A 17,165-nucleotide genomic window follows, 5' to 3' on the forward strand; every position below is an offset into this window, starting at 1 on the left:
CCCTCAGGGGAGACCCTTCCTCTGGCCTCTGTAACAACACTAGCTACCCCCTACTGAGGCCTGACTTTCCAGGCATCAACTGCTGTCTCTAAGAGCCCCGCGAGGGGGTGTGCTTAAACTCTCTTTAGGTGAGAGAAATGAGATAGAGGTGTGTGATTTGCCCAAGGTCACACACCTAGTACATGGCGGAGCCAGGACCTGAATCAGGCTGTCTGGCCAGGTGCCCTCTCTTTCTAAGGCCTGCTTTCCTTCTCTGGTTTTACCTCCTGACAGCACCAGGGGCTCTGTCTTCACAGAGTATAAGCTGTGCTCCGGCGAGGTCTGATCAGAGTACTTATGTGTCTTTACCAGGAGTCTGGCCAAGAGCTCATGAGGCCCAGGGGCTTTTGCCTGTCTTGCTGGTCTTCAACACACAGGCTCCTCAATCCTGCCAGGCCAGGAACCAGAGCCTAGTCAGAGTGTGGATGCCACAACCTGACTTCTTCTTACCCTCAGTGGGCTGGCATTTACTCTGTACTGCCAGGTCCCTGGCAGTCCCACCATCCTGGGCTTTTGCTGCTTCTTGTGTGAGGTATGTAAGGGGAGGCTAAGAGCACAGGTTTTATTTATTTATTTATTTTAAATTAAGGTATCATTGATATGTAATCTTATGAAGGTTTCACATTCACCCATATTATCAAATCTCCCAACCCACCCCCACCCCATTGTAGCCACTGTTTAGCAGCATAGTTAAGACAGAGCACAGGCTTTAAACTCAGACGATTTGGGGTCCATGTCCTGGCTTTGCCATTTGCAAGCTGTGAAGAAATGAAAGTTCCTGTGGCCAGGATTCTAACCTGGCCCTGGTCAGCTAGCTCACTACACACATGTGGGCATTACATTGCTATTGATTCTATATAAAGAGCTCTGCCCAGTGCTCTGGGTGACACGGTGGCATGGCTGCAAGGCTGCAGGAGAATAGAGCAGAGGCTGGAGTGGGGGCAGCGCAGAGGATAGAGCCAGAGGACAGCTGTGTGGGAAAAGAGGCCCAGAGGCAGAGACCGGCTTGCTGCATGCAGACTTGCTCTGAGTGAATGGGATTTTAGTGATTGACATGTCACTGTGGGAATAAAGTTGGGTATAACCCTTTCACCCCAAGAACGTTTTACTGTCATTTCTTTGTTCACATTGAATCCATAGTGAACTTGCCTGGGACTGAAACCCATTGGCAAGACACAAGCCATGTGATCTTGACCAATTGACATAATCTTCTGGATGACTTAATCTCAATGTTCTCATCTATCAAATGGGTATAACCATATCTACCTCATAGACTTATAAAGATAAAATAAGATCATGTATCTTAATCTTCCCACAGTGCCTGGCTCATTGCCTTCGGTAATTATCATTCACACACAAACATTGGTGTTAAGACTTAACGTTTGGGGTACAGGCTGCTTTTCCTTGATCAGCAGTATAAGTGGTCATTACCTCGGAGTTGGGACCCATGCCACAAGGTGCCTGGGACATCAGCAAGGGCTCAATAAATGGGTAAGTGGCAGGAGGCATTGATGTACTGCCAATTATTACAGTCTCCCCTGACCCCAGAACCCCCTTCCTCCAGGGGATGGTGCATCCTGCCCTATGGAACTCAAAAGTGGCCATGTGTGACTTGCTTTGGCCAGTGAAATATGGGGGAATATCATTTCTGGACCGATTTCTAAGCTGAAGCATGGTTCTCCATGTCTCCTTGCCCCCTGCCTTGGGACTGGTAGTGTCCCATGGATGCTGCTTGTCTGTCTGGGCTATGGAATAAAGGTGAGATGGGGGCCATTTGTTACTGAAGGGTAATTGGGCCCTTGCTGACTGATACAGGAGGGACCCTGGTTTTCCCGAAGCCCTGATGATCAGATGGGAGATACCTTCCTCCCAACCCCCATTCTGATCCAAGCTCACTCCTTGACCCCTGAGAAACCAGCAGTCCCAAGAGGGAAAGTGAGTGCCCAAGATTACCAAACCTTTTGGTGGAGAGGTAGGACCCCAGCCTAAGTGGCCTCCTGACCCCCAGCAATGCTCCTTCCCCACAGAAGCTTTGAGGAAGGAGGTGGGGCAGGTGATCCTGGAGTGCCTGGTGCAGCATCTCCCCGGTTAGGCTAATGCCAACCCCAGCTCCAGTTCTGCTACCCACCCCACCTGAGAAGCTTAAAAGCTAAAGAAAGCAGAGATCCAGGGCTCCCTGTTCTGCTGAATACACATCTGGGAGGTGGGAAGGGGCCGGGGCTGGGCTGGAGAAACCAGGAGCACTAAGGTACAGGAGCACAGAGGCCCAGGGAGTGTCTGTCAGGTGTTCCTCCTGGGAACCCCCACTGGTAAGGGCACTGCATGCGATGCACGGGGAGGCTTACCTTGGGGAGAAGCCCTCCCAAGGCCTCTTGGGGACAGATTGAGGTGCTGTATTTGGAAGGGGCTCCAGCAAGGCGGCCCCCAAAAGCAAAGCAGCAGAGAGGGCTCCGCGGCTCCATCCGTTCGAACTCCCTGGGTACAGGCCCTGTTCTCCCGCGACCCCTGCTGTTCAAGTGTGATTTTACAATTTAAGATCACTGCTTAGAAACCACCTCTTTCCCAGACTCATTGATTTGACTACGTGCTCAGCCCTGTTTGAGACTCGGGGGATACCTCAGTGGACAAAACAGAGCTCATTTTCTTGTGGGTTCTGGGGAAGCCCCTGGAAATTCTAGGCTTCTTCTGAGTGCCATCCTGGCTGTAAACGGTACTTCTGGTACATAAGGTCTAGACAGGAGTTACAGATTAATTCCACCTGGATTCGAGGACTCTGTGAGAGCCAGGTCCAGGACAAGGCAGCAGGGATGTAGTTGTCACGCAGACTCCTGGCCCTTCCTGATTGGGAGGCTGGGCTGAGATTGATAAGGAGTCAGCCAACAACCCACAATGCTCCAAGCGCCCAAGAGATGTAAGCTCCCGAGGGAGCAGGGAGAATGGCCCAACGAATGCTCTTCTTACTGGAGATGGCCTTAGTGGGGCGTCTCAAGGGAGAAGCAGGGGTCTCCAGGAGGACAAGGCAGGTTCCCTGGGGAGGTTGTTGAGAGCAAGGACCATTTCTCATCTGCCTTGTTAATCTTGAAGGGCTGTAAGCTCTGAGCAGAAGTAATAAAATCACAGTGAAGGGTTTGTGTGGACAGTGCTCTCTCTGGGCTGATGCAGTTGACAGGTACTTAACCTGAGCCACTGTAAACCAGGTATGCAAATGTTCCCCTGAAAAAGGAAAGACAAACCCAGATCCCTAGACTTTAAACTAGGTAAAAAAAAAACTTTTCAATAAAAGAAAAAACGTCCAACAGATGGTAGTTGTTAACACCTGAATAAATTCCAGTTATGACTACCTGTTTCAGTGTAACTACAAGTCACCATTAACCTCACCTCTAAAAAGCAAGTCAACTGTTCTTTTTAAAATAATTCTCATTGTAAAAACTAAGAAAATGTAGACAAACAAAAAACAAAAATTAATCAGTTATTCCTAGATTCATTTTGCCTATGTATGAACTATATATATGCATTTTTTTTACATAATTGGGTATTAGCCCTCATACATGATTTTTAAACTCTTGTTTCTCTTTGAAGTTTCCCCCCAAATTTAAATATTATTTTTTGAAACTATTTTAAGAGGCTGCTTAAGGAAGCCCTCTCAGCTTTCACAAAGTGCTGGATAAACACAGGTAACTTAGGCAACATTTTGGTTATCACCAGATGTTTTGATATCATAAATAATACTTTGATGAAAATCTTAGCTCTCTGGTCATTTATTTCTGTAGCCTAGATTCATAGACATATTACTAGGGCAAATGGTGTGGACATTTTTAAGGCTAGTGGTACAGAAAGATGAGGCCAATTGCCTGAGCGAACCCATCACACTACACCCTTGAACAGCACCAAATATTAAATACATCTTTGCTAATTTAACAGATGAAAATGGTATTTCACTGTTTCCATTTGCATTTTGTTACTAATGTGTGTGATGACCTTTTACATTGTGTAATTGATCAGCAAATGGTACAGTATTTCCTTTCTCTGGATTAGCCATTCATGTCCTTTGTCTTTTTCTACATGGGTCTTTTCTTAAATTGGATTTTTAGGAACTCTTTATAATGAGACTACCTTTCCTGTTTGGTTGTCCTTTAAATTTTGGCTGTGAATTTTTTGGACATGGGACATTTTAATCTGATAGGTCGTCAAAGCATAATCTTCAGGTATATACCAAGTCCTTCCCTATTGTGAGAGTCCTTGATGTTCTTGGCCCACATGTCCAGTTCTCCTTCTGGACAGAGGCAGATAGCTCTTTCTTGGAATTGTGGTCTGGGTGACAAGTTCTGGCAGTGCCTGTGAGCAGAAGTGACCATACATCTGGCCTTGGGCCTTTAATTATGAATGAGCAGACGCTGGGCTGTCAATCTAGTAGCCACTAGCTGCATGCAACTACTTACATTTAAATTAAATTAAAAAGTCTATCTTCAGTCTCAGTATTCACATTTCCACTGTTTGACAGCCCCATGTGGATACCTTATAGGACAGGGCAGAGAGAGACAATTTCCGTTATCCCTGGGGCAGCAGACAGCACTGCGTGAGCTCTCCCTCCACTCCATTACCAGCCGTTGCTGGTCACTCTGGGGCCCCAGAAACTGGGTGAGCAGAGCTACCTGCCGACCAGTGATGGACGCATAGTAAGGGTGAGAAATAAGCTTTTGTGGCCAATGAAATTTGGGGGTTACTGGTGTTTTTAAACGATAGTCTACTTGGGACCTTTCGCCTGTTCTATTTACCTAATCTAATTCCTATTATAATAGTATTAAATATTTATAAATTTCTATGTTTTATTATCTAGTAAGGAAAGTTGTCAACCATGCTCACTTTTTTTTTTAAAGCCATGCTTTCTCATTTATTCTACAAGGTGAACCCTAAGATCATTTTGTTTGGATGTGCTCTCTTCTTGAAGGGACCTGCCTGACTGGACTGTGTTCAGCAAGTAATTTGGGAGGAACTGGCACTGTACAACATTCAGTTTTCCCCTCCAGGACTGTAGCCTGTCTCTCCATTTACTCAGCTCTCATTTAAGCCCTGGGCCCTCACATGCCTGTCTGTTGGGCAGTGCTGTGTAGACTGAATTAGCAGCAATAGGAGGAAATAAGCACAACACAGTGACACAGTATAGAGCAAAATGAATTCCTCTAAAGGAACTGAACTTCATCCTACAGTCCTACTTTTTGAGATTGAAATGGCCTTTCCATTATAAAAATATTGTTTTAGAACTTTTTTTTGGTTTATAAAGGCATAAGCTGACAAATACATTTTGGAAATCCAATTGATATGTGAAATCTCAAAGCCTGGGTTAGAGTTGTCAACAGGTCTTTGTTACACAGGCCGTTGCTATTATGGTAGGGATTTTGCATTGGGATTGCTACTGTAAATTTTTTTTTCGATTATATCTACTTATATAGTTTCCTGGTAACATAGAGCCTTAAGTGTTATCAATCACCACATACTGAGTACCTTGAACAAGGCATGGTCCCTGTACCTGAAGGCCCAGAGTCTAGCCAGGGAGACAGGAATAGCTGATGACCACAACATTGTAACAAGCTGTTACAGGACCCAGAGAAGGGCTCTCAGCACAGCCCAGGGGAGATCAGAAAGCATTTTCGAGGGGTGCTGATACTGGGGTTCATTCGTGAAAACAAGGGGCCCAATAAATATTTATTTGCTAGATGAGTGAATGAATGCTACAAACTCAAAAAGACTCAGTATTTTGTTAATGAAAACAATTTTCTCTCCTGTAAAATCCTAAATATGAGAATGGGTGGGGTGGCGGTGGTGTTTTGATTAAAGGCAGATGACCCAATTCCTCTCTTCCTTCCATTTGCAAATTGCCAAATTTGTTAGGGGAGTATCTTGTGCCATCAATTTCTCATCTACTTGACTGTGGGCCAGATTCAAAGACAGAGTACCCCTATTTTTGCCAGTCTACAGTTAAGGAATGTCTTTATGGAGTTTTTAAATGTAGAAAATTAGGGTGCATTCCCCAAAGTGGGTCAAAGGAATGGAGGAAAATAAGAAAGGAATGAGCCAGTCTCCTTTCTGGTGAACTGCTTTCTGCCTAGACACTTCTGTTATCTGTGCTGTCTGGGCCACACTGCCCTAGCCTCAGTTATCTCCTATACAAATCAAGACTCTGCAGTGGATGTAAGTCCATCTGGACAAACTTCTTGGTCATTTTTCAAGACCCAACTCTTCAGTCACTGACTCTGCCAATCACTCTGTGACCATCTAAGAACCCGGTCCACACCACGGGACAGTATGGTCACTGGTTACATGGCTTTCTCCCACTAAATCATGAGCTCAGAGGGCAGAGGCCAAGCTTTCTGTTCCTGCATCTGTAATGCCTGTCATAGGCCTTGGCACAATTATAACCAATTGAAAATGTTTCTTTGAACAAGTGAGTAAGTCAGCTAAGGTCACATCTGTTGACATTTTCTTCCCTTAAACATATTTAATTTGGGCATTGCTCTCTTAACTTCTGACCAGGAAAGGGCCCTATTAAGATTCCAGTGTGACTTCCCTATTTTATATTGAGGAAGCGGCCCCAGTGGGGCAGTGGGGGTGGGGTTCTGAACCCTGTGACCATACGGGTTTAATTCTCTTTACCATAACTAGCTTGACTCTCAGCATAAACAGGTGGTAAAGGGCCTAGAAAAATTTTGTGGCATGACCTTTTGGGGATGATACAAAAAGGATAAAGGTAATTTGATTCAATTTAGGTAAAATGTCTGAACCTGCTTTGGAAATTTTAAATATTCATACATGCATGTATGTAATATATGTATAAATGAATACATAGACAGTACAAGTGGATTTTTAGCATGTACTTTTTAAAAAGGAAGCTAAATCTATTGGTTAAATTTACAATTCCACATTAATGTTATGCAATCTCCACTTATGATTAGCCAGTACTTTTCAAAGAACAAAATGTGAGAGCTTCAAACCAACAGGGACCACAATGCTATACTATGGACTAATATTTATAGAAACACAATCAATATTGCAAGAGGACTTCTTTTTAAACTGGCAGCTAAAAGGGTCTGAAGTGGAACTCACTTCAGCGCCAAGACTGTTTCTAATGAAGACGGGCCTGGCGGTTACCCAGGGCAACTAATCGCCTTGAGAGAATTTGGATGCAGCTGTGAGGAAGCTGTTCTGACGTGTCAGGTTCAGAAGTTTTACTGATAGAGACCAAGAGAGAACTAGGAGTGAGTAAATGCCACAGGCCGCCGGCCACCATAGGGAGTGGCCTTGGGGGTGGGGAGTGAAGGGCTATTTCTAGAAAAAAAGAGGAACACTGTGATGCTACCACTCACTGTGGGTTAAGTTTTTACTATTCTTTTAGCATCTCCTACTCCTCTCCAACCCCCCATGGGAATTAACTTCTCTGGCCAGGCAGTTCAAAATCACCAGACTAGCCTGAGGGGGACCCAGAAAGCAAACCCTTGTAGGCAAAACATGGGCCCAGAGGCCTCATAAAAGAAAAACAGCATGGCCCATGTCCTCAAGGAGCTTAACTGTCCAGGGATGGAGAGGTGTGATCAGATCATTACCATAAAGGCAACCCTAGCTTTGACTATGATGCTGTAGGCCACAGGGAAGGACAACTATTGCAGTACTGGGATTTTCAGTTCTCTACTCCTGTGGCCTTTAAGCCTGGTTGCCCAGGGAACCTACATGAGCAGCTTTAAACAGCCCCCCGTCCCTGCCCCCCTGCCACAGTGCCCCTCTCCTCTGCTCATCCCTGCAGAGGTTTGGGGTGGGCCCGCAAAGTACCAAAGCTCTCCAGGGGAGTACCCCTGCTTTCTGTCTTCCCATCAGCAGACCAGCACTTGCCTCACACCTTGCAGGATCTGGTTCATGACCTTCTTAGTCCTCTGTTTAATGCCAGTTGCCCTCCTAGGAGTCAGCTCTGTCCTGCCCACAGGGTCAAGGCTGGACCCTTTCTCCATCCAGGAGTAGCCCACATAGTGGGGTAAACAAAGTAGTAAATCTTGAGGCACCTGGGCCAGGGAAAGCACTGTCCAGTGTTCACATATGTAGTGTCACCACAGATTCTGTAGAGGGAGAGCTGAAAAGTTGGAGAGAATTGTGGGGCCCTAACATGCCTGCTGGCTGCTTGATCTATGGGTGTCCTGGCATTTCTGATTGCTCATTTAAAAATAAGTCAAGACAGCCTATCCTAGAGAAGAGTCCCTCAGTTTGGAAGGCCCTAAAAAAGCATCTGATGGGGTTCAGGATACACAACCCCAAAATATGGCACCCTGGCATACCGAATACCTTAAGCTGAAGGCATCTGAGAAAACTGTGGAGGCAGTTAGGTCACTAGACCTTTCCCCTGTCCTGTCCACCCTGCCCCAAAACAAACAGGACGTAAAACTGTCCCATGAGATGGTCCTCCCTATGCCCAGAAGCAAAGAGCAGCCTCACCTCCAAAGCTGAGACAAGGGGCCCCAAGGGGCCAGGGGCCTGGTGTTTCCTCTGGTTCCTGCACTTAGCTCACACTCCCTGACCTATCCTGGCTGCCCAGTCTTCATTAACACTCAGGCTTAACTGTCCCTTCCATTTTCCTTTCCTTAAGAAGGCTCCTGTGTCATGTAAAACTTAGACTAAGTAATTGCTTCGCACTTCTTCTGTTAATCTGTCTTTGTCAGTTTAAACTTCAGACCCGACCAGGGTCCCCAAGAGCCTCAAGGAAAACTTTCTCCTTCTCTACACATGTCACAAAAATCATTGTATTGCTAGTTCACAGAGGTTCTGCAAATTGAAAGGTCTTACCTGTGGGAGGCTAGGAGTGGAAGAGAACCAAAGGCCTTGAGGAAATAGCCTAATGCTCAAAAGATGAAGGAATGGTGGGAGAAAGTAAGAAAACAGAGCTGATGCATGTGAAGAAATTAAATAACTCCCCACATCTTAGAGCGGATTGAATTTACATTTTACTTAAAAAAAGAGGAGATGGAATACATACACAGGGAGGAAAATGGGAAGGGGGAACAACAGTGACCTGAAATGGATTTCTCCAGTTTCCCCTACAATGATCGGTTTTATCTGATGGGCAGTATTTCTCCTGCTGGTACAACTTCTTACAGTATCAACAAGGCTGCAGACAAGGCAACTGCCAAAGTTTGGGCCCAGGTGATAAGGAGAGGAAGTTATCATATACAATGTAAGTTTACAATACACAGTATCTTCTTTAACTGATGTAACGCAGTCGCAGGAAGAAGTTAACAATACTAACACAAGAATAATCAAATTTTTGTTTGTTATCCATGTACAGCAACTAACTGCTTTACAAAAAAAGCAAAATAATACAATATATCATCACATGTATTTACAGTGTAGTAAATATACTTTTCTGTCAAATTTTACACAAACTATTTACAGGTGAATGTACTGCATTAAAAAAAACTGTGTGGCTGACACCTAAGAGTAAATTTTTGTTTAAGTCCATTGCATAACATTGAGTAAGACATGCCTCATTATGCGGGGGGGGGGAGGGTTGCGGGGAGGGGAAAGGAAAACAAACCCAAAAAAACAAACAAAAAGCCAAAGCAAAACTGAAAAACCCCAAAACCCACTTAGCAGGGAAAGCTTACGTTCTGTAGGGGTAGAAGCTGCCGGTTCGCTGCGGCATCCTCAGCGCCTGGCTCAGGACCAGCACAGAGCCGCAGATGAACGGGTGTTAAGTGGATGAAGGACAGAGCACTGGCCGCCTTCCCCCAAGGCCAGTGAATCGCGCCTCAGTGTTGGCACTGGAGCGGTGGTAAAACAGGTAGGTTATGCATGACAAAAACGTGACGAGTTAATATTTTCCTTTTTAAAAAGTCAGGGGAAACGTCCATAAACCCTAAACAAATTACTTATAATGCTCTTTATACAGGCTTTACATCAGATTAGACAAAATGGGCAACTTGCTCTGAACTTAAAAATTTGTGTAGATCACAGGTTTGAGGCCTAAAAGTGTTTCACTTCTCAAGGGAAGCATATTGGTGAGAGATTTATCTTATGATCTTTTTAGTTACTTGGAAAGCTTGATTTCCCTCAAAAGTTGGAAGTTCTTTAAATAAGGTAAGTTTTAAACCTTAGTACGTTTTTGAATTTCCAGGATGTACTGGTCAAAAGTATTTATGCAGTTCAAGGAGGGCTCAATTCTGATGTGTGCAACGCTGATTTCATGAGGTACTTCGACTGAATTCATTCTACTCATTCCAGTAGAGGGAAACAACGAATAATACATTTAAGGGATATACCTTGGAAAACTCACTTATGGAAAGCTCAGTATTTTTAACAGTAAACCTTTGGAAGTTTCTCTGTTTTGATGGGAGAAGCAAAATGGCATTACACCACCTGCCATTCGACGCGCCAAACCAACAAAGAGAAAACACAGAACTGAAGTGATGAAAGGTTCCCGTTCGCCTTCGACTCCCGGAGGCAAGAAGTTGTGATACGCATCTCAGAAAGCACTGGGCTGTGGGAGAACCAAGACCTTACTGGCAGCTTGGCATCGGGTTGCTGATTTCTAAGCTCAGTTTTAGTTTTAGGTTCTTTATAGTTTTAGTTGCTCTGTTATTTTATAAACATTCTATTCTAATGCAGCCTCTACAATAATTAAAAACAGAAGTTTAGTTAATTGCACCTGTCTTCAATATTTTCCAACAATTCTATGTCAAAATAACTATTAATACTAAGGTTTTTTCTTTTATTTTGGCAAATGGTTCTTAACTTTTCCCAGGACTGTAAACAAATTAAAAAATTAAATTGTTATTTCTGAATATCAAAAGCAATTTTATTTACATTAACATATTACATCGTTACTGTGTGGATAAATGTGAAATGTGTTATATTATTAAAATCAGAACACTTAAATGTACCATTATGTATTGATTTAGCTGTGGAATTTAATTTACTGAAATCCACTCATCAAATAGGACTACGGGAAACTCCCCCTCCCATAGGTTTCTTTTCCCTTCCCAAAGCTATTACATCTTAACAAATAAAGAGAACTTGGGAGTTAGGGAGATAATATCTTTTCATAATAAATATGGTTTAGTCCTAAATTGGAACGTCCAGATACTTATATGCTCACTGAAATCAAATTATTTTGCACACCACAGGTACCACAATAAAATTGGATCTGCATTACTATGGAGATTCCAACCCATGATAATCCATACCATTCAGTATAGCAGCAGCAACTCTGAAGGTCCCCTATTGTCATACAATGCAGACTGACCAGTCTTTTCACAGTGATTAGATGCAATTCTATCGTCTAGAGCCCATATGTTTTGCTAAAGAGATTCCTGATTTTTGGAGGGGAGGTGGGAGATTACAAGACATTGAAAATGCATTTTATCAAAGAAAGTTTTGATAACATACACCATACTCTGTATTTCTGGGGGAAAAAAAGTTAAACAGAATAAAAGTGTCAGCTACCCATATACCCTAAAAGTCACGTACCATCCATTCTCCTATGGAGCTAATGCACGCATCTTTGAAAATTACCTTCTAGGAACGGTTTTCAACACTTTGTTCATTTATTACCCTGCTCAGAATTATTTGGGGGGAAAGAGGAGGGGAAAAACGTAAAACTACTATACTTAGTATAGTTTTGGGTTACAAAAACAAAAGACCGCCCCCCCAACAACTTTTAGTGTATTTAAAGATTAAAAGATAATCAACTAGAGTAAGAAAGAAACTAGTTAGGATGACTGAGTCTGGCTAAGGTCTCAGAAGCCACCCTTTTCATTTGGTAATGTTAAGATATATTATGGTTATGCTTATTTTTCTGTAATTATTGCTAATACTCAAGTGTTAGTATTTCTTAAGAACCCACTACAAAATATGAAATCCCACCACCCCTCAAAGTACCTCGCCTGTGGCTTTACAGTGTGAAGTCCCCAAGGCTTGACCTCTATTGGTTCCTTCAGTTTTATAAGGTAAAAAAAAGTCCACAGCTAAAAGATTAAACATACTGGGGTTATATTATTTCTCCCATAACTTCTATCTTGAAAAGTATGTAAATAAGACTAACACTTTACTTTGCATGATGAAGAGGGGGAAAACATAGAAGGCAGAGCTCTGTGCAAATGGCTTTCATAGCTGGCCAGTAGTAGCAATATTCAAGAATTCATCCTCTCTCACAATTGGGATGTTCTCAGTTCAAGTGTCCTGACCTCCCACTTTCTTTGCAGTCGTTCTGAACACTTGCTTAAATCAAACACACCAAAAGTAGAAGAAAAAATGTTAAGGAAAAAGCAGCATTAAATTTAGGCAATGCTTCCAAGAGTTGATCATCTGGCCACATGGCAGATCAGAGGGGCTTGTCATAAAACATGAAGTGCGGGTTCACAGCACGGTGGTGAAGGGCCATTAGTGAAGAGCCCGTGTAAGTTACGTCTGTTTGAAAAAGGAAAGAAAGAAAGCTTCACACTATCTTCTTAATGCTATTACGTTTGAAACTGCCAGCACTTCTTTGCTTCTGCACTTGGCTTGCGGATCCATGGCGAGTTCGTCCACTGTTACAGTGCCCAGTGGTGGGGGAGAGTTCAACATTCTCCTTGTCGATTCCTGGATAGAAACAGAGGAGCCAGTTACTCCCTCTCCTCTGGTGTTAAGCTCCAGTATAGAATCTCATGAACTGTATAATAGATACAGCCCGGCAAGTTGTTTTTGCATATTTCATTTTAACAGTCAACTGCTAGATTGTTTACAAAGACCTTGATACACAAAAAAACCCCCAAACAGTTGCAAGGAAAAGCTAGAGGCAGGAAGGCTTGAGCTAAATGAAAGGCTTAAACAGCCACCCAGACAAGACTTACACTCCTTCCTCCAAGTCATACCAGCAGAGGTCAGGTTCTAGCCACATAGTCTTTACCGGTGCTTAAATACAGAATACACTCTACAGTTGCAGAAGTTACTGAAATACGTCATTTCAAAGAAGGGCAGATGCTTTTTATTTATTTTTAATCACAGTGCCTGTCCCAAAGGAACTCAAATATTTACTGAGAAAATAATAGATTACAAAGGTCATACTGTATGATCCTGGCTTTGACCTTTCCAACTATGGCAAAGTCGTTCCACGTTCCATATCTACAACAGATAGCATTTATTTCTCCCATGGAGATTAAACCTCCAAAAACTGGGTCATACACTGAATTTTATAAATAATCTAAGTAGAAGCTTCATAAAAATAACCAGAAGCAAAAACGAGATATTTTTCACCCATCAAATTCATAAAGATTAAAAATTAGACAGCTAACAGAATTGTGGTTACCCTGGGGAAGTAGTGACATGGGTGGGGGATTGAGGATGGCTTCTCAAAGTGCTGGTAATGTTCTGTTTCTTGATGTGGATGCTGGATTTTTAAATGTGTCTACTTCTTTAAAGTTCCTGAGGTTGTAAACTTGTGATGTGTACTTTTCTGTTATACTTCAATAAAATTTACCAAAACAATTTACTGGTGGTGCCCACCTTTGGCATAACTATTGGTGGGAGAGAAAACAGCTGGACAGCATTTCAGTAATCTGCATCAAAATGTGTAAAGTACTGACTGACATTTACTGACACAGGAACATGACCATAATATTGGAGTAGGAAAAAAAAAGGCTGGGAAACATTTGCCAAAATACGTTACCTCTGGATGGCGTTATTTCAAGTAATTTTTACTTCGTTCTTATCTGTACCATCCGAATTTTAAAATAAACATTAAATTTGACAATGGAAATGTCTCTATTTTTGGACAAAAAGTGCCATTTCAAGTCAAAAGTACTTATGCTATGGAAAATGTACATAGGTCCACCTGCCTATTTCTTGGCTCCTGAACAGGAACCGGGTTTGTGATGCCTCCTTCTACGAGTCACACATCCTTCATTTGGATTCAGCCTTGACTTCAGTTCAGAGTGTAAGGCATCTAATCTACAGGCACATGGCCTGATTTACACAGCCTCAGTGGGGGTTTGCTGTCTTCAACTTATCAAAGGAACATGGGCATTTGCCAGTGTTTGTTTATGAAGAAGTGCACTGGGCTAAGAGTGTGAGTGCAGAGTCAAAAATGCCAGCAACACCTCTCCAGAGGCAAGCACAGTGAACTAGCACCTCCAATCTGTTCTAATCATAGGCATAGGAGGAGAATGGAAGAAAACACAGCACAGTATTCACAGAATTTGTCTTAGGGGAACAAATTTCTGGATGATTTTTACTCTCTTCTGCATATTTTTCTGTGTCTTTTCCAGAGCCATTAAAAAAAAAAATAACAAAATTGAAAGAAGACTACTCAGCGTTCTCCTGAATTGCCTTGAACTTTGTGGTGTGAATTTGTGCAGTCTTTTTTAATTGCTTTGACTAACTCTACAAGACAAAAATTCAATCCATATTTTTCTCATCTGTTTCCTTCATGATGAATTCTTCTGCCTTCTGTCAGAACAACTTTGTTCCTGCTTTTTATATGGCATTTATATATTATTACCTTTTGCCTACAACTTCTGTATATGTCTTATTTCCTCTATGAAGTAAAAGCGCTTAGAAGGACAAAAGATCACTTATTCACTTCTGTTTTCTTGTAAGGTCTATTTGCTGTCTTTCAATAAATACTAGTTTTGCTGAATGCTTCTATTTTTAAATGTGATGACTGTAATTCAGAGCCAAAAATGCATGCAACACCTGATCTCCAGGGGGTGGTGCCATATTTGTAGTGCAAACGACAAAAAAAAATTTTTTTAAAGCTTCCTTCACTTGAAATTATCATGAACTTGTCAGTGTATTTAGCCTTCCATTTCCTTAAAGATGCATGTGGCTGATAAATCAAAGTCCGTAGTTCCTTATTTGGGGGCATTTCCTTACTAGGAATTAAGATTCAGACAAAATTAGGTCTTTAAAAAGGCAGGAGTTTGAAACAACTAGGAGATGGCCATCAGGAGGGCCACAGCATGGACAAACACCAGGATGTCCACTCTGCTGCCCTGGGGCCCTTTCCTGGGTGCTTGCCTTTGGAGCAGCCTCGCTCTGCTAGAGGATGGCTCCCTCTTGGGGGAAATAAGTCCTTCCACCACAAGGCAATGCTTCTGTCTGAGGACAAGAGCCTGCTCAGTGATATTCTGAAGAATTAAAATTTTGTATTATAGTAACATAAAGTTACTAGGGTGAAGATTTCTTCAAAGAAATACTAACCACATTCTATTTTCTGTTTTGTTAAGCAAATACCCTTCAGACCTCTGAATAAAAATGTAAAAGCCTTATTTATCTCCTGTTAAGGTACAAAGCAAGCTATTAAATTTTTAATGACCTCAACTATGTAAAGAAAAGAACCTGGAAGGAGATGCACTGAAGTGTTAACAGTGGTAATCTTAAAGTGGTAGAGTCACAGGTGATTTTTTCTTATTTTTTCTGAATTTTCTAATTTTTTATCTAATGAACATGTTCCTTTTAATTAAAAATGTTAAAGTATCACTGGCGTAGCCCCGTCACTCATAACCCAAAGCTTCAATGTTACGTGAGAGGTTGATGTCTTACTTATACTGTCAAATTCAATTTTCACTTCAATTCATGTTTTTATATGTTTTATTCCTACTTAATGACCCAACTCTACAAGTCACATGTAGGTAAATGCCCTATGACTGATGATGGTCCTAAGTTTAACTTCACAGCAAAGATGTTTTACTTTAAGGATCAATGGGGAAGCTAACATAAAAATCTTGGAAGGGTCATTATTAAGAAAAAAATCAGTAAAAAAAGCATTATATTTATACCAAAATATAGCATCTTATAAAAGCCAAGTTAGTATGAAAAGAATGGTCATAGGCTCTGCTTCTGGCATTTAAGTTTTTAAGCAGAAGTCTCACTTTTAAGAGTTTTGGCATTCTTTCTTTTTATCCTCTAAAATTTAATCTCTAGAAGCTAGTGAAAGATTTTGGTTTCAACATTCTACAGGTAAAATTCTCAGACTGTCAGCCAGACTGCGCGAGTGGAGACAGAGTCCCTCCTGCACGGCACACGCTGTATTTTAAATTCGTGAGCAGACCCTGGCGCTGCGCTTCTTTTCATCCAGGCCCCTGTGGGGCTTTGCATTCTGGTCTCTCTAATGCCTCTAAACACTGGTTCTTCCTTTTGACCTAAGTGGGCACAAAAGCAAAAATCAATGAGGTGACAGAAATGAAATAAATGTGGGCCAACACCTGAATCAAACACAGGTAAAAACTTGTGGTTCTGATTTTCTAGTCCAAAGTCCCCTACACATACACTGAGGTCAAACATGCCATTGGTTATAAACATGCAGGGCAGAAGGAGCCGCTGGGCATTCTCCACATGCTCTGCAGTAGTATATTAATAGGTACTATGCTTCAATGAATTGTGGTGGTTCCAGACAAAGTCCTAAATAAAAGGTGTTATTGGCCAAAATTTAGTGAATTGAGTCAAGTGGGAAAAATGGTTATTAGATTACATTTTAGTTATTTAAGTCTATCTCCTCTGCTCAAACATAAGTTCCTTGAAGGCAGGTATCAGGGTCTGTTTATTTTGACAACTAAGCATACAGATCAAACCCGAAAAGTAATGAAACACTTAAAGAAATTCACCTGTTTTCTAAACACCAGAGTGGTTTTCCAAACTGGAACCTAATAATTTCATGAAATAATAAAGGAATTGAATCCCTTTTAGTTCTTGAAGAGCTAAGGAAAAATGGGTTAGGTAATTTGTGAGGAGTGACACAACAAAAACGGGACTAATAATAATCCAAATCTCCACCATGTGCACAGGAATGCTAGTAGGTTACCTGACTCTGCATTGCTTAGTTTATTACATGTATAACATGGCAAACCTGTCAGAAAAGTCTTATTACATATATGAGAAGGCAAATGACAGAAAGCTCATTTGTGACATATGTAATGAGGCAAACGTCAGAAGTCCCAGGTTTGAGTCTTGGTTGGATCAGAACTCTTATTTTGTTCTAGTTCTTAATCTGGCAATTAAGGATAACAGGAAATTGCATTTTTCGAAGGGTTGTTAAAAGAATCAGATAAAATAATCTTTGTGAAGACTTTTAGCAGATACATAAAATAATATACAAATCAAGATGCTCCTAATGCCTG

At 41.9% G+C, this 17,165-nt stretch overlaps 1 protein-coding gene across 4 annotated transcripts in view; it reads right to left on the reverse strand.

Moving 5' to 3' along the window:
• Positions 1-9,002: 9,002 nt before the first annotated feature.
• NF1 (neurofibromin 1) overlaps positions 9,003-17,165 on the reverse strand; it is a 304,417-nt gene continuing 296,254 nt past the window's right edge. For all 4 annotated transcript variants that reach the window (XM_057501129.1, XM_057501130.1, XM_036906309.2 and 1 more), the window contains one exon: positions 9,003-12,651. In XM_057501129.1, the coding sequence (XP_057357112.1) occupies positions 12,509-12,651 (143 nt within the window). In that variant the 3' untranslated portion in view covers positions 9,003-12,508. The remainder of the gene's footprint in view (positions 12,652-17,165) is intronic.

Source organism: Manis pentadactyla, chromosome 4, assembly GCF_030020395.1.
Source record: "Manis pentadactyla isolate mManPen7 chromosome 4, mManPen7.hap1, whole genome shotgun sequence".
Taxonomy (NCBI): Eukaryota; Metazoa; Chordata; class Mammalia; order Pholidota; family Manidae; genus Manis; species Manis pentadactyla.